The sequence below is a fragment of the Trichomycterus rosablanca genome, chromosome 9 (genome assembly GCF_030014385.1).
Source record: "Trichomycterus rosablanca isolate fTriRos1 chromosome 9, fTriRos1.hap1, whole genome shotgun sequence".
In the NCBI taxonomy this organism is placed as follows: Eukaryota; Metazoa; Chordata; class Actinopteri; order Siluriformes; family Trichomycteridae; genus Trichomycterus; species Trichomycterus rosablanca.
In genome coordinates, this window is record NC_085996.1 from 25,170,735 (window position 1) to 25,195,459 (window position 24,725).

Genomic DNA, 24,725 nt, shown 5'->3' on the forward strand with positions numbered 1-24,725 from the left:
ATATTTTTGTTCTTGCTATTAAATGTCCACTTTCATCCCACACAGATGTTGTCCCAGCCCAACATGGTGTCCCCACTGGTACGCCCGCCTCATACTAACTCTTTTCTTGGTGGAGTGCAGCGAACCCCCATGGGTCCTCCCATGTCTTCAAACCTGAGCGGTGGAATTATGGCACACCACAGACCCCAACACCCTCTTCATGGACCTTCTGGGCCACCTCTAGCACCCCGTGGCACACCGGCTGCAATCAAGGCTGAGCAGGACCTGAAGGTAAAAAGACAGTTTAACATAAACTATAGGGCTTTGTATTTGTTATATAGTATTAAGTTTGTTGTCAAGTTTATGTTCTTATTTCATAACAATTGTCATGTGTGGAAACAAAATTGTTAGACATTTTTAATAGTAGGGCCCAACTGAAATTTAGGTTGGCTGATGGCTGTCTGAATAAGTCCCTCACACATGTACTGGTATAGGATAAGTCAACTCAGTGATACAGGTTACCCAGTTAGATTACCATGTCGTGTCATTCGTCTACATATTTGATTTGGCAGCAGATTTACACCGTATGCCTTGACATAACTCTACTATTTGACTGGGGATTGAGACCAGCACTAAGGGTGCACTGATGTGTCCCCCTCTCCCCAGGGCAAGGCTCACATACTGCCTTACACCTTCTGTATTTGTGAGCCCAGGTCAGGATTCTCAGGCATTGATGTTCCCAGGAGCTCACCATAAATGTTAAACCTTAATAGGTATTTAAATATAACACTCATGGTTGGTGTCATTTTAAGAGCTACAGATCTTGAATAATTTTCGTCATAGCATTACAGGGATCTAATTTGTCTGTAATTCCCGATTTTGCCAAATTTTAGTTTCATCACAGACCTGCTGAGTTCAACAAAGTTTTCTTTTGTGATAAATAATACCATTATTATTGGTGAACATCACTGTTACAGTACCAATACCGATTGCTTTGTTATTGGATTAGACTTAGATTTTCTAAGTCTGTATCTAATTTTTGCTTACTGGAATATATTTTATTTTCTACCTTCTCCTAGGCTAAACAAAGAGCAGAGGTACTCCAATCAACTCATAAGTTCTTCTCTGAGCAGCAGCAGCAGCAACAGATGAAGACTTCAGCCACCAAGGCCACTCGTATGGAAGGAGCTAGTAAACCCATTGATAGTGTCGCTTCAAACCACCAGGGCCCTCTACCTGAGCGCACTGAAACTGACAAACCTGTACCACTTACTACGACCAAGCCTATCCGCACTGGCCCCATCAAACCCCAAGCCATCAAACCAGAGGAGAGCAAGTAAACCAGTTCAATCTCCAACAGGACGGCTGGATGAGCAGATTGTGGGACTTGACAGAAGGCGGCTTGCTTCCAGAAGTCAGAGCCGAAAGGGAATGCTGGGTGGGCAGAATAGAAAAGAATGTGCAGAACCCACCTTTGGCATGCTCTCCTCTTGCTCCACACCCTCCCAGACTCTCCATCTTATGCCTTCTTTATAGTGAGGGATTTATTGTTAGCTTTTTTTCTAATGGACGTTAAGGCGAAGCATCAATCACTGTACATCCCTCTTGTACACTGAAGGTATGAAAACAAAAGATTAATTTGCTGCTGGATGCACCATTTTTATAAACCTTTCCCCACCCATTCCTGAAGTAGAATCACATGTTAGAGGGGCAGTCGTATACTTTTTGAATTTAGTGTCTGTCCCCTTTTGTTCTTGTAGTTTAAACTTTTTGTTTAAAAGATTGTTTTTTTTAATCCTGATCCCTTATATTCAGGCTCTGCTTTCTGGAGAAGACCCCAAAAAACCTTGCACCGTCAAGCTGTGTGCATGGCCCCTGCTCGTTTTTTTTTCATCCTGTAACAAAACAAATGAATAATTCTCCCTTAAAAAGGAATAGCAAATCAGTTGTTTCCTAATTTGCTGAATTTGTGGGTTTTATTTGACCCAGTTTACCCAAATGTAAGCCTTTCTTCAAACCATTTTTTTTGACAAAGTATGTGTATGAAATGGAAGCATTGATGAGTGTAATCTTTAGCCAGTGGTTAGTCATTGTAAGAAAGACTCTCATACACGATGAACGTAATGGACATGTTTATTTACTTATCTAAACGGTTATTAATTACTTCAGATTTGGTCCTGTGATGACACATCCTGTCAGCTTAAGATCGTCACTGATCAATGAATGTGAGAAGTTTTGGCCTCTTTAGTGTTTCACTCTGCCACCGCTCACACAGCCACGCCATGCTGCTGACTGTGCCAGAAAGGAGGAGGTGGCTTCATTTTTGGTTTAAGTTAAACACCAGTGTTTGATTTTAATACTTATAGCTGCAAAGTAAAACGAACATTTCAGAATGTGGGTCGACCTCTAGAGAGGAATTAAAAAGTGCAGGAAAAAAATGAACTGTAGTTCCGATGCAAAAAGGACTTTTCTGTTGTGGTGTCCACAGGCCTCAAGCTCCTGGGCCTTTACTCTCTCCAGTCCATTCCTCTCAGGCTGCTTTTTCAAGAAAAAGGGGACTGCAGATATACAGGTGTTTCAGAACAGCTCCCAAATGAGGTGTGAGAGGAAGGAGTGGAGAGGAGGATTTTTTCTGTTTGTTTTACTTGTACAGGGGTTAAATCGCTGTATTAAAATATGTAAGGTCTTATTTACATTCTCTTGGTTTGGTTACAGAAACTAATAAAATAATATGCTGATACATGTGAAGTTTGTCCCATTTTATAACCACATAAATCTAAAAAAAACCTTTGTTGGTAAGTTAAAAAAAACAGTACATTTTTAAATGTTTTTAATAGTTACTCCTTTTAAATGAGTGATCGTCACACCACTGGCATGTTTTTTTTATTTATAAAAAAGACTCGTTAAATTCTTCAGATAAACATGATTAAGTGGAACTTGACATTTTAGCTTGAATGTAAGTGCCACAATTTTAAACGTACAGTATAATTGAAAGAGGATGATGTGAATGGCTATAAATACACTCTGAGAAAATAATGCAAATTAAGGCTTTGATACTAGAATTTTGTTTTTTACCTTTACAAATCTCCTGTCATTAACATCAGCACGCAAACTGTGCCAGGAGCGAATTATAACAGGCGCATAAACACAAAATGAACTTGTAACATAAAGCCTCCATAAGGGGGCGTTTGCACACATCTTGTAAACCAGTGATCACCAACCACTGGGTCCCAGTACTTCTATTTATTAATAGATGTCATTCTAAAAGATATATTAAATTAAAACAAGACACGTTCATTAATGAGTCTTTATTTAATATTGGTGTTTAAATTTGTATATAAATAATTCTTAAAGAATAATTATACAGCAAGGTGAGGGATGGAAAATAGAATTTTATTTAACTAATACATGTCATTTTAATTCGTTTTACCTGCCTTGTACATACATTCATTGACAATTTTACACAATGTTATTTGGCGTATGTACCAAGAGATTGGCTTCAGTCATGATTGTATACCGAAAGTGTATCTATATAGTAGTGTAGCTCATAATGTGGGTAATAAATGCATGCACAAGATAGGTAAATCTATTAAAACAAGCATACTTTTGTTCAATCTCCGGTGGAATACAACCTTAGTGTTTAGTTTTTAGTTTCACCACCTCCCTCAAACCTTTTGGTACTGTACACAAAAACAAGATGTCACCAATAACGACAAGTAGAAAAATAATTTCTCTAGTAACACGTCAGCTGAACTTTTAACACTGTAAAGAACAATACATACAACTCTTAAAATAGGGCATTTGGGTTGTGGAGAAGACATTTTTGCGTGACGCATAAAACAGGCTTAATAAAGATCTGTACGTTGTTATAACTGATAGATGAGATACATGACATATTAACAAGCCAGTTGTAGCTGAAAAAAAGCCCAAGATTTGATTGGCAAACAAAGTAGCTGAATGAAATATGCAGTCTGGATTTGTGTTGGTATATTCTGATACTATGGTAAATAATATTTATTTAGCAGTGGTAGCTTAGCTGTTAAGGTACCTGTTCAAGCCCCACTATCAAATTGCCACTGTGGTGCCTTTGAGCAAGGCCCTTGACCCTCAATTGCTTGAATTGTATTCAGTCACAAAAAGCATCAGCTAAATGCCACAAATGTAAACATAGTAACAGAGATTAGAACTGTCTGTTTTTGGATAAGTAATAAAACAAGACATGCCTGTGATTTTTTTTTTTTTTTTTTTTTTTTTAATGCCTGTGTTGGATTAGAGACTGATTTAAGACAAAAATTAAGTCTGCTGTTTGTCTAAGACTTTACATTTTCATACATTTAAATCTGAGGACAACTAAAACGTAATGAAAGTAAATGGAGAGACTTTTAAATTAGCTATTTGCAGCCTACCCTACTTTTGATAACACACACAGTAAATCATGAGGGTCTGGAAGTGACCAACTATACTAAACAATATTAACAATTAAACAATTGGCAATGATTGTTTAGTTTTTTTTTTTTTATGCAATTTTATTCTTTTCTTGTAACTTTGTGGTTTCTATGGTGGTGACTCCCAGAGTAAACAAAATCCTGAACTGTCTGTGCACTACATAGGGTCTTTAAAGGTTTTAGTCACATTAAATGTATATACAGTGGTACCTTGTAACTCAACGTCCCCTAAACTCAAAATCTCTCTCACTCACTCACTTTCTTAACCGCTTATCCAATTAGGACCCGCACAGAACTGCACAGAAAGGACCCGGACCGCCCCAACTCAAAATCTTTGAAACTCGATGCCCTTCATTGTTGTACCCTTAAACTTAACGCGTTCAGTTTCTTTTTTTTTTAATGTATGTATTTAATTTCAAATTAACAATGAACAGTCTCTTTGTTCAGCGCTCGGCTTGAGTGGTGCAGTAAAACTATCAAAAAAAAAAAAAAAAAAAAAAACATCAAATTCACTCTGAATGTGTCCATTTGTATCTGTGTTTAGCTGGATTTTTCTGTTTCACTTTTAAACTTGTGTTATTACTCGGGGTGCTGAGAATTTGTAAGAAGGTTTTTTTTCGAGAGTCTAAAACGCTTATTGTTAAAAAGAAGCTCAAAAGCTAATGTGCCTCTTTTCATGTGAATGCGCCTTCACTGAATGGAATACGGTATTCCAAGATCAAGCATCTCCACGATTAAGAAACATAATGAACATTTAAGAAATAAAGGTAAAGTGCAGGTTTTATTGTATTTTTATTGATTTTTAACTGTTTTCAGTTGTAGTTCAGTGTTGTTACATTATATTTGTGTTATTTGTAGTGTATAACTGTCAAAAACACCCCCATTATTTTGCATAAGCATAAAATATATGCAGTTCCACGGGACCATGGAACGCATTAGCCTTTTAAACTCAGCGCCACTCCCAGAACCAATTGACGTTGAGTTTCAAGGTACCACTATATATATATATATATATATATATATATATATATATATATATATATATATATATATATATATATATATATATATATATATATATTTATATTTATATTTATATATATATATTTATATATTCATGTTGTGAATAAACATCAGCTAAAGTGAAAGAATGAGGTTGATCTAGCTTTTCACTGGCCCAAAAATGAGCTCTTTTTTATAGTCCAACCACCATGTTTTGCTATCATATATCCCATTCATATCTTAACATGACCTGTCTGTAGTAAAATGGGCTTTGGCTGTTCTCTTGGCTATTTATTTGTACTTTTTAGTAACTGTTTGGTTAATGTCACAGTTTACATCTGTGATAATTAGCAAAGCCAATATACTGATATGTGTATATATATTTTGGTCTTTGATCTGCTAACCTCTTTATACCCTATAACTACCATTATCACTTAACCCTTCACTGTTGCTTGCCCAGCCGGACATCATATGACACCATATGGAAGTTGTCCCAGGCTAAGAGCTTTTTCGAAGCTGGGTTATAGTCAACCATGCTGTTGTAACGGTGCTTGTTTTTGAATGGGATTGAAACGGCCTTGCTTTGTTTGGTGCTTGTGTCGTAGCTGTAGTTGATGGTGGTATCGGGTGAAGCGTAGCTGGCCACCGTGTACAGCCTGCCACAGATGATAAAGGCATTAGCCACGGTGGTTTTGCGAATGTTGGTTTCCCAGCTTTGTTTCACCTCAAGGGTGTGTGGGTCCAACTGTGAGATCACAATGGCACCCTTGGCCTTGCTGGTGCTGTAGATAACCCAGAGTCCATTCTCGTCCACAGCAAAGTCGATGTCCGTGTAGCCGCCCCATGAGTAGGGAAACTGTCCGTGAAAGCCAGCATGCTGAAGGTCTCGACGGGCCGCGATAGTCTCTAATCCTAGATCGTAGCGAATCAGTGTGCGGCTAAGACGCCTCTGGTAGTAGAGTGAGCCCCGGTACATTGCTGCACCTGTGCTTTCCACCGCCTCCGGCAAGAGCAGCACTTTGGAAGGAAAGCCGCGAGACAGTTGTTCCATATCGTCGTATCCATAAAGCTGGCGCACCTCTGAGCCTACAGTGTCTATTCGCCATACCATGTTGGAGTTATATGGGGTTACAGCTTCAGGGTCCTGCATCCACACGCCATACTTACCAGCAATGCTGTCTGCTTTACGGTGGGTAATCGGATCTCCTATCGACAGTAGCTCGCCACAGCCTGACAGAGAACAGAAAGATCAGAACAAAGAGACCATAAGTTCATCACTTCATGTTTTGGCTCATGAAAGCTGAAATTATTATTTAGTCCCTCTGAACTAGTTGTTTTAAATAATTTAATTATGGGAAATGGTGTATATATTTATTTTTAACTAAAAACTTGGATGGATGGATGGCTGGATGGCTGGATGGATGGATGGATGGAGGGGAACTGATATATACAAATATAAAGTAATAATCAGTCCAACAACATTAGGCCTGGCTGCCTCGAGTGTAACGAGACTCATTGTAGAGTCTGATGTCTTTACCTGCACTAACAATATTAGGATCTACAAATATTTGGAACTAGCCCTATGTCTTCCTGTCAGTCTGCAATATAAATCACAAAATTCACCATGTTTGTTGCATCCCAAACAATATACAACTGCTGTTGAAAATCTTAGCTAATGAAAAACACAGACGAGCACAACCAGGATACTTTTCTATGATGGTGGTTTGTGCTGAAACTATTGATGGCGTCCACTGGCCTGGATTACTTCTGGATTAGCTGGTGAGTACACATTGCTTTACACAGAATTGATATGGTCCTAAAACATAGGTCAAACCAGAATAATTTATGCTAGATACTACATTAAAAGCAATAAAATAGTTTCAATTTAAGCTGTAAATTGTGTTAAGGTGACTAAATCCAGCAACTAATTAATGTTGGTCTTTGCATTGTGGTCTACAGCAATGTCAAATTAGTGCACTGCTAGTGGTGTTTCTTTAAACATACTGGGGTAAAATATTTAGCAGTTTCTTTTATTTAATACACTTAAGTCACACACAGGTATTTTGACCTTGTACTCGTACATGTGAATAAAGTATAACAAAGATGTATTAAAAACACATTAATAGGAGAATTCAGTCACTGTATAATGTACAATGTTAATTTAATTATTAATTAATCTAGATATTAAAAAATATATATAAATTTATAGTGTTTATATTAATTTGCAGGCTGCTCATGGTTTTTTTTTCTCATTAAGGGATTAAATTGGTTTGAAAAGATTTCATGTAATGAGCAGCAATCATGGTAAAGCTAAATGAGTTTTCTAAAGTTCTTATAAACAACATATACTTAAACAACAAATGAATGAATAAGCTACAAACCTATAGCAACCTTGTTTTAGCATCCACATAGTACAAAAAGTGTTTTATGTCAAGTTTTTCTGACCAGGTGCACTATGCAGAATTTTACAACATGCCATCCCTAATAATAAGGATATTAAAGAAGCCAGCTGTCACTTTAAAATAGTTGTGGGATGACTAAACAACAGCAGGAACAACAGTTAGGCATTGAACAATAAGCTATTAAATCGCAATGCAGTCATATCTATTTCTACACCCCACACTAAAGTGCTGTGCTAAAAATTAGCCTTGACAAAAAGTCTTGAAACCTCGGAAAATTAAAGACAATTTACTAAAAGGAATGAGTAAACATTAAACCACAATGCTGCAAAAAGCTAATTGTTTGAAATTTAGATATATCACATCTGTAATTGACAACCAGTGTTATTGGTTAATAATTGTAAAGCTTGTTTAGTAATGCCCTGACTTCTTTTTTGTTTTTAGTACTTAATATTTAAATATTTTGCTGTTTTAAATGAAAAAAAAAAAAAATACATTTTTTGTACTGTGACTAAGTTCAAGGGCACTTTAAGAAAACCAGTCACATAAGACATGCCACATCAACCTTGAATTCTTGCTAGTGTAAATGATCAGGGTATATCTACCCTTTCCTTTTTAGTGCCTTACTAAAGATACCCAAGTCCTTTTATAAGCTAGACTGTTTAGGCACCATGCTCAGTGGTAAAAATAACGGTTTGTTGTTGTCAGCAGAGACAGGGAGACTGACGGACGCTGTATTTGGGGTGTAAGAGGAGCACCTGGTGTTAAAAATCTAAATTGTATGTTGATGCTCATGTGGTGGGGATGACAACATTTCTTGTGTCCAATGTAAAAAAAAATGTTATATGTTACTAATTACATGAACATGTTAACATTATTATTCTATGCAGCATATTTATGTAAACATCTCTTTAGTTATTTTTGCATCCTTAACTTAAAATAAGTAAAGGTTATGTAACTGAGTTATTTAAAATTGATATGTAGCAAAACAGAAGGACAGATTTTAAAGTATGTCAGTTATGTAAGTGAATACGCACTATATATACACTAATTAGCCATAACATTAAAACCAGCTCCTTGTTTCTACACTCACTGTCTATTTTATCAGCTCCACTTACCATATAGAAGCACTTTGTAGTTCTACAATTACTGACTGTAGTCTAGCTGTAGTTAGATCATTCTCAGCACTGCAGTGACACTGACATGGTGGTGGTGTGTTAGTGTGTGTTGTGCTGGTATGAGTGGATCAGACACAGCAATGCTGATGGAGTTTTTAAACACCTCACTGTCACTGCTGGACTGAGAATAGTCCACCAACCAAAAACATCCAGCCAACAGCGCCCCATAGGCAGCGTCCTGTGACCACTGATGAAGGTTTGGAAGATGACCAACTCAAACAGCAGCAATAGATGAGCGGTCGTCTCTGACTTTACATCTACAAGGTGGACCAACTAGGTAGGAGTGTCTAATAGAGTGGACAGTGAGTGGACACGGTATTTAAAAACTCCAGCAGCGCTGCTGTGTCTTATCCACTCATACCAGCACAACACACACTAACACACCACCACCATGTCAGTGTCACTGCAGTGCTGAGAATGATCCACCACCTAAATAATACTTACTCTGTAGTGGTCCTGGGGGAGTCCTGACCATTAAAGAACAGCATGAAAGCAGGCTAACAAAGCATGAAGAAACAGATGGACTACAGTCAGTAATTGTAGAACTACAAAGTGCTTCTATATGGTAAGTGGAGCTGATAAAATGGACAGTGAGTGTAGAAACAAGGAGGTGGTTTTAATGTTATGGCTGATTGGTATATATATACAGTGTATCACAAAAGTGAGTACACCCCTCACATTTCTGCAGATATTTAAGTATATCTTTTCATGGGACAACACTGACAAAATGACACTTTGACACAATGAAAAGTAGTCTGTGTGCAGCTTATATAACAGTGTAAATTTATTCTTCCCTTAAAATAACTCAATATACAGCCATTAATGTCTAAACCACCGGCAACAAAAGTGAGTACACCCCTAAGTGAAAGTTCCTGAAGTGTCAATATTTTGTGTGGCCACCATTATTTCCCAGAACTGCCTTAACTCTCCTGGGCATGGAGTTTACCAGAGCTTCACAGGTTGCCACTGGAATGCTTTTCCACTCCTCCATGACGACATCATGGAGCTGGCGGATATTCGAGACTTTGCGCTCCTCCACCTTCCGCTTGAGGATGCCCCAAAGATGTTCTATTGGGTTTAGGTCTGGAGACATGCTTGGCCAGTCCATCACCTTTACCCTCAGCCTCTTCAATAAAGCAGTGGTCGTCTTAGAGGTGTGTTTGGGGTCATTATCATGCTGGAACACTGCCCTGCGACCCAGTTTCCGGAGGGAGGGGATCATGCTCTGCTTCAGTATTTCACAGTACATATTGGAGTTCATGTGTCCCTCAATGAAATGTAACTCCCCAACACCTGCTGCACTCATGCAGCCCCAGACCATGGCATTCCCACCACCATGCTTGACTGTAGGCATGACACACTTATCTTTGTACTCCTCACCTGATTGCCGCCACACATGCTTGAGACCATCTGAACCAAACAAATTAATCTTGGTCTCATCAGACCATAGGACATGGTTCCAGTAATCCATGTCCTTTGTTGACATGTCTTCAGCAAACTGTTTGCGGGCTTTCTTGTGTAGAGACTTCAGAAGAGGCTTCCTTATGGGGTGACAGCCATGCAGACCAATTTGATGTAGTGTGCGGCGTATGGTCTGAGCACTGACAGGCTGACCCCCCACCTTTTCAATCTCTGCAGCAATGCTGACAGCACTCCTGCGCCTATCTTTCAAAGACAGCAGTTGGATGTGACGCTGAGCACGTGCACTCAGCTTCTTTGGACGACCAACGCGAGGTCTGTTCTGAGTGGACCCTGCTCTTTTAAAACGCTGGATGATCTTGGCCACTGTGCTGCAGCTCAGTTTCAGGGTGTTGGCAATCTTCTTGTAGCCTTGGCCATCTTCATGTAGCGCAACAATTCGTCTTTTAAGATCCTCAGAGAGTTCTTTGCCATGAGGTGCCATGTTGGAGCTTTCAGTGACCAGTATGAGAGAGTGTGAGAGCTGTACTACTAAATTGAACACACCTGCTCCCTATGCACACCTGAGACCTAGTAACACTAACAAATCACATGACATTTTGGAGGGAAAATGACAAGCAGTGCTCAATTTGGACATTTAGGGGTGTAGTCTCTTAGGGGTGTACTCACTTTTGTTGCCGGTGGTTTAGACATTAATGGCTGTATATTGAGTTATTTTGAGGGAAGAATAAATTTACACTGTTATATAAGCTGCACACAGACTACTTTTCATTGTGTCAAAGTGTCATTTTGTCAGTGTTGTCCCATGAAAAGATATACTTAAATATCTGCAGAAATGTGAGGGGTGTACTCACTTTTGTGATACACTGTATATATATACAACCCCTGGCAAAAATTATGGAATCACCACTCTTGGAAGATGTTCTGTCAATTGTTTAATTTTGTAGAAAAAAAATAAATCACAGACATGCCACAAAACTATCATTTTTCAAAATGTCAACCTTCTGGCATTAAGAAACAATAAAAAAAAGAAACAAATATAATAGTTGTGGTCAGTCACAATTGCTTTTTTTAGATCAAGTAGAGGAAAAAAATATGGAATCACTCAAATCTGAGGAAAAAATTATGGAATCACTCTGTAATTTGCAGTTTAAAAACAAAACATCTGCAGCAGATTAGATTTGCTAATTATTCTTCAGTTTAAAAAGAGTGCTTACACCTCGGAGAGCTGTTGCACAAAGCAGATTGTCATGAATCATGGTTCCAACACAAGATATGTCAGTTGAAACAAATGAGAGGATTATAAAACTCCTTCAAGAAGATAAATCATTGTGGAATGTCGCAAAAGATGTTGGTTGTTCCCAGTAAGCTGTGTTTAAAATCTGGACCAAGTACAAACAAAATGGGAAGGTTGTAAAAGGGAAGCATACTGGTAGACCAAGTAAGACATCAAAGCATCAACATAGAAAACTTAAAGCAATATGTCTTGAAAACAGAAAATGCACAACAAAACAAATGAGAAACAAGTGGCCGGAAAGTGGAGTCAATGTCTGTGACCGAACTGTAAGAAATCACCTAAAAGAAATGGGATTTACATACAGAAAAGCCAAACAAAAGCCACCATTAACACCTAAAAAGAAAAGAACAAGGTTAAAGTAGGCTAAAGAAAAGCAATCGTGGACTGTGGGTGACTGGATAAAAGTGATCTTCAGTGATGAATCGCGAATCTGCATTGGGCAAGGTGATGATGCTGGAACTTTTGTTTGGTGTCTGTCCAATGAAATTTATGAAGATAACTGCCTAAAGAAAACATGTTAATTTCCACAGTTGTTGATGATATGGGCCTGCATGTCGGGTAAAGGCACAGGGGAGATGGTCTTCAATAAATGCCAAAGTCCACATTGAAATTTTGGACGCTTTTCTTATTCCATCAGTTGAAAGGATGTTTGGTGATGATGACTTCATTTTTCAAGATGATAATGCATCTTGCCATAGGGCAAAGGACGTGAAAACTTTCCTTCAAGAAAACATATAATGTCAATGGCATGGCCTGCAAATAGTCCGGATCTCAATCCATTTGAAAATCTCTGGTGGAAATTGAAGAAAATGGTCAATGACAAGGTTCCAACCTGCAAAGCTGATCTGGCAACAGCAATAAGAGACAGTTGAAGGCAGATTGATGAAGAATACTGTTTGTCATTAGTTAACTCCATGCCTCAGAGAGTTTAAACCATTATAAAAGCCAGAGGTGGTGCAACAAAGTAATAATGGTGCAGTGTTTTCTAATGATTCCATAATTTTTTCCTCAGATTTGAGTGATTCCATATTTTTTTCCTCTACTTGATCTAAAAAAAAGCAATTGTGACTGACCACAACTATTATATTTGTTTCTTTTTTTATTGTTTCTTAATGCCAGAGGGTTGACAGTTTGAGAAATGATAGTTTTGTGGCATGTCTGTGATTTATTTTTTTTCTACAAAATTAAACAATTGAAAGAACATCTTCCAAGAGTGGTGATTCCATAATTTTTGCCAGGGGTTGTATATATATATATATATATATAGAGAGAGAGAGAGAGAGAGAGAGAGAGATTTAAAAAGACCACTGCAAAATGATGAGTTTCTCTGTTTTGTTTTTATTTATATGTATGGGTTGCTGTATAATTAACATTTTTGCAGATATTGCTCATGAATTCTTAATAAAAATATTGTCAATAAGAGCATTTATTTGCAGAAATTGACAATTGGTCAAAAACAAAACATGCAAAGAAAACATTCATATTTAAAGAACACAATTCTAATGTTTTTAAACAGTTGGTGGAATAACAGCTTCCATGTGTCTTGGCATGCTCTCCAATCTTTCACATTGCTCTTGGATGACTTTATACCACTCCAGGCATAAAAATTCTTGCAGCTTTGTTTGATGGCTTGTGATCAACCATCTTCTTCTTTATCACATTACAGAGGTTTTCAGTGGGATTTAGGTCTGGAGGTTGGTCTGGCCATGACAAAGTCTTGATCTAGTGGTCCTCCATCCATACATGGCCGACCTGGCTGTGTGGCATAAAGCTTTGTCCTGCTGAAAAAACACAATCCTCAAAGTTGTGGAACATCATCAGAGCAGAAGAAAGCAGTTTTCTTTATGGTGCTTGATTCATGCATCATTCACAAAGACAAATCTGCTTAGTTTCAGACCGTTCCTGAACCATTTTTGCTTTGTGGCAGGGTGCATTGTCCTGCTGAAAGAGGCCACAGCCATCAGGGAATATCGTTTCCATGAAAGGGTGTACATGGTCTGCAACAATGATTAGGTAGGTGGTACATGTTAAAGTAACATCCACATGGATGGCAGGACCCCAGCAGAACATTGCCCAAAGCATCACACTGCCTCCGCCGGCATCCCTTCTTCCCGTAGTGCATCCTGGTGCCATGTGTTCCCCAGGTAAGAGACGCACCCGGCCATCCACGTGATGTAAAAGAAAACGTGATTCATCAGACCAGGCCACCTTCTTCCATTGCTCTGTGGTCCAGTTCCAATGCTCACGTGCCCATTGTTGGCGCTTTCGGCGGTGGACAGGAGTCAGCATGGGCACCCTGCGGCTATGCAGCCCCATACGCAACAAACTGCGATGCACTGTGTATTCTGACACCTTTCTATCAGAACCAGCATTAACTTATTAACCAACTCGTCTGTTGGATCGGACCACACGGGCCAGCTTTCGCTCCCCACGTGCATCAATGAGCCTTGGCCGCCCATGACCCTGTCGCCAGTTTACCACTGTTCCTTCCTTGGACCACTTTTGATAGATACTGACCACTGCAGACCAGGAACACCACACAAGAGCTGCGGTTTTGGAGATGCTCTGACCCAGTCGTCTAGCCATCACAATTTGGCCCTTGTCAAACTCGCTCAAATCCTTACGCTTGCCTATTTTTCCTGCTTCTAACACATCAACTTTAAGGATAAAATGTTCACTTGCTGCCTTATATATCCCACCCACTAACAGGTGCCGTGATGAAGAGATAATCAGTGTTATTCACTTCACCTGTCAATGTTCATAATGTTATGCCTAGTCAGTGTATATTGTATGTACGTGTGTGTGAGAAAGACAGGAATAGTTAACCTACCTCTACTATCTGTAGTTTCATCTGTATTTGGGGCAGGAAACTCAGCAACTTCAGCCTTTAACTCCTGGTATGCAGGGCTGCCATAAGACCAAGATGGGTCTGAGAGAGAACAAATTATTCAATTAGCAAATAATAGGGCAATATTCCAGATAAGCTTATATTAATGTGTTAACCTTGATTTTCTCAGCTGTTATGAATCCCCACAGTGCAAGATATGGAACTGGTTGCACAAATGTTCACCACTTATTTTTTTGTCATTATTAGTATAGAGGTTGAGCAGGAAAGCCACTGAGGCACTGGTAGACTCTAGAAGGGGGAATTTTCCCTTCTTAACAATTTTAGTTTGTTTTTCAATGGAACTGCATAGATTATAGGTCACAATAAAGGTCAACATCTTGATTTATCTTGATTATTATTTTTTTTTTTTACATTATAAAATTACTTGCCATTTTAACAGGGGTGTGTAATCCTTTTTTATCCACTGTATAAACACACAGCCAAAAGAAGAAATCTGCTGTGACTCCACCACCCACCATGTCCCTTCCTTGACTTCTAAGCTCCCAAGTCCTAGCTTTCTTATTGACATTATCACATTGGTGTGTGAGTGTGAAACAAATGTTATTTGTTCTGATAGGAGAGCCCTGACCTCAACCCAACTGATCATATTTGGGATGAATTGGAACACTGATTGGGGGTCGGCCTTCCTGTCCAACTTTAGTGAAACACACAATCATGTAACAATCTTGTTAAAAGTCTTTTCAGACGGGTATAATATGTTATAGCTGGCATGGGGGACATGTCAGACAGAGGAGAGGAGGAGAGAGCAGATTTACCTCTTACTCTGCCTGTGTCTTGTGTCCTGCCCGGTCTGGCCATCAGATTTGAGTGGGTGATGCCTAGAGAACAAAAAGTCAAAACAAATAATAAAAATATAGTAAGTTTATAAGAACATTTACAGAAGTAATATTGTAAGTGAGTTTTTGAACAGTGGTTCACTGAATGTGTGCAGCTACAGGAAGCCAGTGAAGAAAACGCAGCAGTGGGGTGATATGGCAGTGTTTAGGTTGGGTCCTGCTAATCCTCCGCTCACGTAGAGGCTTGTGTTTATGAGCGCAGGGTGAAATTTGATGGCAGACAGGAATATAACTGCAAATAATAAACAGTGCTGAGTAAATTACCAGCTGTAATGATGGCCGCTTGCCATCACATACACCCCCCCATTGCAGTTCAGCGTTAATCACTGGCTCTAACCTTTCAACTTGAAACATGTTGATTCCTTTTTAAGTTTGAGGTTTCATGTTTACAGTCTGAATGGTGTTTTCCCCAGGCTAGAGTGTTTATTTTGGACCTTAATATACACTCTCTGTTGCTAATGCCTGAAAGCTGTCTTAGATTAGCTTCATTCACAGACTGCATAAAAACATGTCTATGTATAACATGACAATTGCCATATCAGCCACAGCATTAAAACCACCTCCTTGTTTCTAAACTCACTGTCCATTTTATCAGCTCCACTTACCATATAGGAGCACTTTGTAGTTCTACAATTACTGACTGTAGTCCATCTGTTTTCTGCATGCTTCGTTAGCCTCCTTTCATGCTGTTCTTTAATGGACATGACTCTCCCAGGACCACTACAGAGTAGGTATTATTTGGGTGGTGGGTCATTTTCAGCACTGCAGTGACACTGACATGATGGTGGTGTGTTAGTGTGTGTTGTACTGGTATGAGTGGATAAGACACAGCAGCGCTGATGGAGTTTAAACACCTCACTGTCACTGCTGGACTGAGAATAGTCCACCAACCAAAAATATATACAGCCAACAGCTCCCCGTGGGCAGCGTCCTGTGACCACTGATGAAGGTCTAGCAGATGACCAACTCAAACAGCAGCAATAGATGAGTCTGACTTTACATCTACAAGGTGGACCAACTAGGTGCCAATTTAAAACTCCAGCAGCGCTGTTGTGTCTGATCCACTCATACCAGCACAACACACACTAACACACCACCACCATGTCAGTGTCACTGCAGTGCTGAGAATGATCCACCATCTAAATAATACCTGCTCTGTGGTGGTCCTGTGGGGGTCCTGACCAATAAAGAACATAGTGAAAGCAGGTTAAAAAAGCATGCAGAGAAATAGATGGACTACAGTCAGTAATTGTAGAACTTCAAAGTGCTTCTATATGGTAAGTGGAGCTGATAAAATGGACAGCGAGTGTAGAAACAAGGAGGTGATTTTTATGTTATGGCTGATCGGTGTATATGTTGCCCTGTAACTAACTGGCAGCCTGTTCAGGGTGTAATCCCACTTTGCACATGATGCCATTAGGTTGCCATGATAAAATAAAGCAATAAGCCACGAGAGGCCGTGCATTACTGTGATTTTAGCACGGGGATGACGTTTTTGACGTCTAAAACTTCTTTCCCCGTGCTAAAATCATAACAGTAATGCACGGTCTCGAGTGGCTTATTGCTTTTATAAAACGGCGGTCAACATAAAATATAATAAATACAACAATGTTTAATTCATAAATGTATTTATTGTGTATAAACTTACAATAAACCATTCTTCCGCGACGCAAAATAGTTCGATTAACAGTGTTGCTAGGCAACATGAGGGCGAAAATAACATTAATTTTTTCTATTCAGTGGCGTATTAATATGGAATGATGTGAGGTGGTCATAGGTGTGCGTTTATCGGGGATTTTACAACGGCTTCGAACGCGGCTCAGCCAATCAGATTTTAGGACCGGAACTATCCGTTTTATAATACTGGTTTGATGTTGAACGGCCTTTGTGACAGATAGAGCAAAAAAAGAGTAAACCCCAAAGTTAACTTACTATAGCACAAATCTTGCTTTTTTGAATACCCCTCAAGTTTAAACAATTTCTATCGCAGGTGATACAAATCTTGTGACATCAAATGAATTCATTATACATGCTGTATTGATGACATTTTGAGAGAAACATCTGAACTGTAGATATATTCAGCATATGTTTAACTAGTACATTTTATGTTCATGTAGTTAAGTTTTTAGTACATGTTTATGCATTACAGACAGCCAAAAGAAATATTGTTCCACATGTTGGCTCATGAATTCCTTGATTATCACATAAGATCCTGTCCTCTCCCTGAGTTTTTAGGACGTTTGGGACCAATGGGCATTTCTCATTTGAAAAACCAAAGACAAAAATAAGGAAAGATAATGTGTTAGTGTTTTTCTTATTAAGAAGACCCCTGAGAGCAAAAAAATCTTCCTGCTCCCCCTCAAAAGTGTTGCCACAGTTCACTACATCTTTCCTCCCTCTGGTTTAAGTCCACCTGAATTTTTCCATCTATTTGCCACCAGACTTGACAGTACTTGGTCTTAAGAGCATAATTGTAAACATGAAGAGTTCAGCAGATGCTGGAGATGGACAAAAAATGGAAAGAAATTAAGAATTAAGATTGTCGGCCGCTCAGGTGGCGCAGCGGTAAAGTACGCTAGCTCACCAGAGTTGGGGTTTCGAATACATTGTATCGAATCTCAGCTCTGCCTTTCCGACTAGGCTGGGCGGCTGTATGAACAACGATTGGCTGTTGTTCAGGGTTAGAGGGTAAGGAAGTCGGATCATAGGTCCTCATAACCGGTGCGACTGCCCGATGGCGCCTGCACAGGGCTGAGGAATAATGCTGATGGGGGTGTGGCCCTCCATACACAGTGCTCGTCAAGTGTATGAACTCGACTCATGAAGGTGAAAAAATGCAGTCTGTACTGACTGTGCGTACCGGAGGGGGCAAAAAGTCAGTTGAGAGGAGTACTCAGTCAGCAGTGAAGGGTCGAATCAGTATAGAGGACACATTCAGGGTGATTGGACACGACTAGATTAGGGGAGAAAAATTGGGGGAAGAAAGAAGGGAAAAAAAAAAAATTAAGATTGTCATAAGAGATAACATTTTATTAACACTTTATTAAACCCAGTTATCTATTATGTTATGACAATTTTTACATAAGCATAGGTCTATTATCTGGGGTCTTTATATGGATCCTCCCTTTTCTGCCATAACAACAAATTACTTTTTTGGGAGGAACATAGAGACAGTCTCGATGTTCAAGTCTGGATTGAAAACATATTTATTTACTCAGGCTTTTGATTAGTCTTGTCAAACTAAACAAGCAAACTTAGTCATGCTGTAATAATTAGGGGTGCCGGAGTCTAAAGCTACTCTCTAAAACTGACATTTTACTTTTAACAGTTTCACATTGTAACTACACCTTCTGTTGTTTTACCCCGAGGTGGTTCTGACGGAATAGTGTTTACCTTCTCGAGGTTAAAGACTGCAAGTCGAGGCTACAGTGCCAACAATGCTGCTCCTATCAGATGTGACGGCACCCTGGTGTGTTTGCACCAAAAATGTCCAGAACTTACAACAGACTTTATCACAGACTGGACTGAACAATGAAGAACTCCAGTTATTTTTTTGCTAGTTACAACTTTCAGTTCAATTTAATTTTGTGTTTGTATGATTTGTGTAAATCCTATTTATTTAATGTATCCTCCACCCAAGAAGGATGGGTCCCTGCTGAGTCTGGTTCCTCTCAAGGTTTCTTTCTGTAATTTTAAGGGAGTTTTTCCTTGCCACTGTTGCCCTCGGCTTGCTCAAAAGGGGTTTTTAGGGATTTTTGGTCTGCTGGTCCTGGATTCTGTAAAGTTGCTTTGAGACAATGTCCATTGTAAAAAGCTCTATATAAATAAATTTGACTTGACTTATTTCCACAAGATTGTGGAACATCACTGCAGCCATTTAGCAACAGGAGCATTGTAAATATTCAGTACTGATTCTGGGTACCAAGGCCTGGCTTGCAATTGGAATGATAAGGTCTGATACAATCCCATTTCAGTTAATCCTAATGGTACTAAACACAACTAAGGTCAGGTCTTTGTGCTAGTCGTTCACAACAAAACTCATGGTGTGATATACATGGGTCCTGGAGACCTGGGTTTGATCCTTGTCTCCAATCATCTTAAGTTAGAAGCTTTGTATGTTTTACACAGACACATGTGGGTGTCCTCATTACACTTTGGTTTTCTTCAACCTGCCGAAAACACACAGAAGTTAGACTTCTTGCCCCATGCTGTGAATAAATGGGTACATGTTTAGTGTGTTGTCTTTTAGCGCGTCCCATTGCCCGATTGCGTCATGCTTCCTCTATACCAATGCCGAACCCTGCTCTGATTGAGAAGAATGAAGCTAACCCACGCCCCCTCCGACACGTGGGCAGCATGCCGTATGCATCTTATCACCTACACTTTGACGAGTGCAGTGCAGCTCAGCACTGTGTACGCAGAGACACACCCTGAGAGCACTCTTTTCTCATCTCTGTGCAGGCGCCATCAATCAGCCAGCAGAGGTCGTAATTGCATTAGTTATGAGAGAGAGACCCCATCCGGCTTAATCCCACTCAAATCTGAACAACTGGCCAATTGTTGTTCATGTGGCCGCTCAGCCTAGCCGACAGGCAGAGCTGACATTTGATGCAATGTATTCAAAATCGTGCGTGTGTTTTTACCGCTGCGCCACCTGAGCGGCCGTTTGAACACATTGTTAAACTAAGGACAGAAAATGATAAGGCCCAGACCTTAATGACTGTTATCAAAATACCTCTGCTGAGTCTAATGGCAGTGTGCTTTAAAACCATTTTGCCAACACCTGGTATTATGCATGTTGATCTGATGTTTGTGTGTGCCAGTTGACTAGAAGGGCAGAAATTTGATTTAATTAACTTGGAAGGGTGGCATTCTGTAACTACCACCTAGCTGCTAAGGCCTTTAATGTTACCTGCTCTACTACTTTGTTAGTATATGGATAAATGGCATTGCATGGCTTTATGCTTCATGCATATTTTATCAATTGGTGCCTGAAACAGCTGAACAAAATATTAAGGAGGCATGTCCACATGAAAAGGATTCCAGGTTATATACCAGAATGGATAACACACTAAGACAAGCCCTCATTAAGCCCTCACTAAGACCAGCCCTCATTACAACCAAACAATAAAGGCCCATGAAATATTGCCTCGTCAAAGCATTTTATTGACAAATCTGATTGATACTTTTTGGGACCGATGACTTATCTATCTATAGTATACTCATCACAAACGTCATAAACCAAGTTTGTCAATCACTGGGCCGCAAAGCGACCTCTAGTGGTCCGTAGTCCCACCTTTAGGATAAGTAAGCTGGACTTACTAATGATTTCTTAAATAAAATCCCACCACATGTCCCATAAATATAACTGCAATTTCAAAACAATTGTAGTAATGTATGTATGTAGTGCTAGATTATTTGTTTGGGGCCCTGCACCTGCCCTGCACCTGGACACTCTTGATAAATAAGTTGGCCCTGACATGTAAATAACTAAGAAATTCCTGCTATAGGCTATCCCAGTGGTTAGTTACCAGTATGAAACTAAATGCACCTTATTTGACGGTAATTGAACCCATCTTTGTGTGACTAATGCTACCAGTCAGGCATGACTCTTAGTGCTGCAGTAATCTCAAGGGTAAGTGAGTCACTACTACTGGCACGAACATTTATTATAAGTCACAGTCATTATGGGCAGGTCTGTTTTTAGGACTGCAGTACCAGAATATATAAAAAGATTTCCAAATCCAAATATGATGTTTTAATATATAAAAATAAAGTTCTTTTTCTATTGTAAATAAGAATACATAGCTTTAAACCTTGGCTTGGGTTGGTGAAATGTTTGGCATGTGCTTCCTGTGACCATGTTGCTTTCTTCATTGTACTCTGGTTTCCTTACATAATAATAATAATAATAATAATAGAATGCCTTTATTTGTCATATATACAATACATATGCAGGTGTACAGTACAACGAAATTCTTTCTTCGTGTATCCCAGCTTGTTTGGAAGCTGGGGTCAGAGTGCAGGGTCATATACAGTATATATACATATATAGTTTATACATTTTCTCCCCTTTTTCTCCCATTTAGCGCATCCAATTGCCTGATTGTGTCATGCTTCCTCTCTACACTGACACGTGGGCAGCATGCCGTATGCATTTCATCACCTGCACTTTGACGAGTGCAGTGCAGCTCAGCGTTGTGTACGGAGAGACACACCATGAGAGCACTCTTTTCTCATCTCTGTGCAGGCACCATCAATCAGCCAGCGGTCGTAATTGCACCAGTCATGAGAGAGAGACCCCATCCGGCTTAGTCCCGCCCATATCTGAACAACAGGCCAATTGTTGTTCATGTGGCCGCTCAGCCTTAGATGGCAGGCAGAGCTGAGATTCGATACGATGTATTCGAGATCCCAGCTCTGGTTCCAGCGTGTTTTTACTGCTGCGCCACCTGAGCGGCCTTGCTTTGTTTACTAGGGCATAGTCATTATGAAACAGCAATAAAAACCTTCTCTAAACATTTGCCACAAAACATTTGCATTAAAAACGGTAAAGTAATTGGTTTTATTTACCTGTTAGTGGCTAAAACACCTAAGATAATATTTAGTAGGAGTGCAAAGATACACCATGACCATGAATAAGATAAAGAAGTTAAATTGAAAATAAATAAATTATATAAATGCATGCTAGCTTTTGTAATGTCTGTACTGGCCAAGTGTTATGGAGTCTGAGAGGGCTAAGTTTTTAATTCATAAGTATTAACCCAGTCATTACCAGCTTAGAATGAAAGCTTCTTTGAACTACACCTGCAGACACATAAAGAATCTGCAAACAAAGCCGTCTCCCTCATCATCTTCTAAACAAACCAGAGCAACTCAATTCAGGGTATAAAACTGAAGATGTTGATCATGACTGGACAGCTTAAGTTATCTTGACATTTTAAATGACTTAGACGACCTAACAAACACACAGCCTATATTCTTGTAAGTTATAAATAGGTTGGTACCAACATTATATAACATTCACTTATTTACAATGTCACAAAGATGTGCATTCAGGTTGCTCACAATATTTTTCCTTTACGTCAACTTTGGAAAAAATAGCAGTTCTGTATCCTGTGTTTTGGTGCCAACATAACTAACTAATTACGTTCTGACAACATTTCCTGTCAAGCATATTTCAACTTGTCAGTTAGTAAAATTTAATTGCTTTTTTTAACGAGCTTAACAAATGTAGCAGCATAATTTAAAACTTGTAATGCTTTTTAGATAACACAAAGTTTTTATTGAAATATATATTGGTAGTTAAAAAAAATTTATTTGTTAATTAAAGGTGGGTAGTAATGTGCCACACTTTGTTCAATGTATTTAATAAACTGTTTTTAAATACAGCAGACTTGTTAGTATAATTTTACTTACTGAAACTTTTGAGACAAAAAATTTACTTTTAATAAGTTCTTGACTCACAAATTGCAGAACATTGCAGAGTAAAATTAAATATCCAGTACTAATTTTATGTTCTGCCAAACAAGCAAAAAGGAACTTTTTACTATATAACCGATCAGGCATAACATTATGACCTTATATTGTGTTGTTCCCCCTTTTGCTGCCCCATATGCAACAAACTGCGATGCACTGTGTATTCTGACACCTTTCTATCAGAATCAGCATTAACTTCTTCAGCAATTTGAGCTACAGTAGCTCATCTGTTGGATCGGACCACACTGACCACTGCAGACCGGAAACACCACACAAGAGCTGCAGTTTTGGAGATGCTCTGACCCAGTCGTCTAGCCATCACAATTTGGTCCTTGTCAAACTCACTCAAATCCTTACGCTTGCCCATTTTTTCCTGCTTCTATCACATTAACTTTGAGGATAAAATGTTCACTTGCTGCCTAATATATCCCACCCACTAACAGGTGCTGTGATGAAGAGATAATCAGGGTTATTCACTTCACCTGTCAGTGGTCATAATGTTATGCCTGGTCCATGTATATATACTGTATAACATTGCAAAAAAATTTTTGCTGTAACATCCCCTAAAAGTGTTTCAGTGTATTTAATTTTCCTTTTATTTTTTCATTTCTAACTACTGTACATCAATACAACACTGCAAATGGCAAAATTAGCAGCTGTAAGTGACCATGCAGTTTGTTTGGTGGGCAGTTGACTGACAAATTGCAGAACATTGCAGGGTAACATTCAATAACCAGAATTAGTTTTTTGAACAATGTTCTGCCAAACAAGCAAACAGGAACACTGGAAAAAGCAAAAATGATGTAACATCCCCTAACTACATCAATACAACACTGCAAATGGAAGAATAAGCAACTGTAGGTGGGCTTATAGTTTGTTTAATTGGCAGTTCTAGTATCTAGCTATTTTAAATCAAACTTTAGCCAAAGATCAAAGCCAGAGATGGCTAATTACCTGTTCCTGGTTGGACCCTGCTATCGCTGAGTGGCACACCTGGTGGAACCTGCTGTGGGCATGGTTTGTTCCTTAGCCTCAGCACCTCCTGTTGGAGTTCCTCAACCATCTGCTGGAGCTCCTCCATCTGTTCAGTCGATCTATCTTTCTCTTGCTGCAACCTGTCCCTCTCCCTGACTGCCTGACTGTAGGCCTCCTGAAGTCCCATTTGAGCCTCAGTTCCCAGAGTCTCACCTCCAGCCAGACGAGCTACTAGAGCCTCCACAAGCCCAAGCCTGGACTTGAGGGCTTCCGTCTCGGGACTGAAGCCTGAAGAGGGGCAGCTAGCTTCAGTGGGGCTTTCCACAGTAAAGGTATACTGGCAGCGCCTGTTTTGGTCATTCCACCTCTTAAGGTTGGCAGTGCCCTGAGCCTGTGTGCCCACAAGCAGACTGCAGGTTACAACAACAGCCAGGAACCACATAGCTGAAATGCGCAGGATTCTTTTTCCTTTTCTGTGTCTTGGTTACACCAGGATGCTGTCCTGAGAAATGTTAACACTTCTCTTTAGTACCTTGTTGACGTCTCTTTGATGTTCTGCTTGTCAGAGATCTGTTCTCTACTCTTCCAAAATAGAGACAGATGGATAAGCACCTGTCTGTAGGCTTATTTTAGTCTTTTTATTCTTCTTAGTTCTCTTCTACCATTGCCTTTTCTCAGGTTCTTCAAGTTGGCATCAGATCTGTCAAGTCCAAGTTTATTGGTGAGTGATTTTTGTGATCCTGGATCAGTTCGCGTTGTAAGCTTTGAAGATCGTCTGAGCCTGGGGACACCAGGCAGTGGTTATTTA

The 24,725-nt window shown here is 39.4% G+C and overlaps 2 protein-coding genes across 2 annotated transcripts in view; one reads left to right on the forward strand and one right to left on the reverse strand.

Annotated features, from left to right (window-relative positions):
* prrc2c (proline-rich coiled-coil 2C) overlaps positions 1-2,719 on the forward strand; it is a 33,690-nt gene extending 30,971 nt beyond the window's left edge. The window contains exons 33-34 of the mRNA XM_063002146.1: positions 46-270; positions 1,059-2,719. Coding sequence (XP_062858216.1) covers positions 46-270; positions 1,059-1,319 — 486 coding nt within the window. The 3' untranslated portion in view covers positions 1,320-2,719. The remainder of the gene's footprint in view (positions 1-45; positions 271-1,058) is intronic.
* A 2,830-nt stretch (positions 2,720-5,549) lies between these two features.
* myoc (myocilin) lies at positions 5,550-24,679 on the reverse strand. Its single transcript, XM_063001293.1, has 4 exons — positions 23,897-24,679; positions 15,383-15,445; positions 14,550-14,648; positions 5,550-6,656 (listed from the first exon to the last, which is right to left on the reverse strand). Exons 1-4 carry the CDS (start codon positions 24,357-24,359, stop codon positions 5,869-5,871), a joined length of 1,413 nt encoding a protein of 470 aa, XP_062857363.1. The 5' UTR covers positions 24,360-24,679; the 3' UTR covers positions 5,550-5,868.
* Between the last annotated feature and the right edge of the window lie 46 nt (positions 24,680-24,725).

Bases quoted from the DNA above. Each gene is read 5' to 3' on its own strand.
- myoc (XM_063001293.1), bottom strand. From the start codon at position 24,359: ATGTGGTTCCTGGCTGTTGTTGTAACCTGCAGTCTGCTTGTGGGCACA. The intron at 15,446-23,896 runs GTAATTAGCCAT...TTTGTTCTCTAG, and splicing joins CAGGGTCCAACCAGGAACAG to GCATCACCCACTCAAATCTG. The intron at 14,649-15,382 runs GTAAATCTGCTC...GTTCTCTCTCAG, and splicing joins AGACACAGGCAGAGTAAGAG to ACCCATCTTGGTCTTATGGC.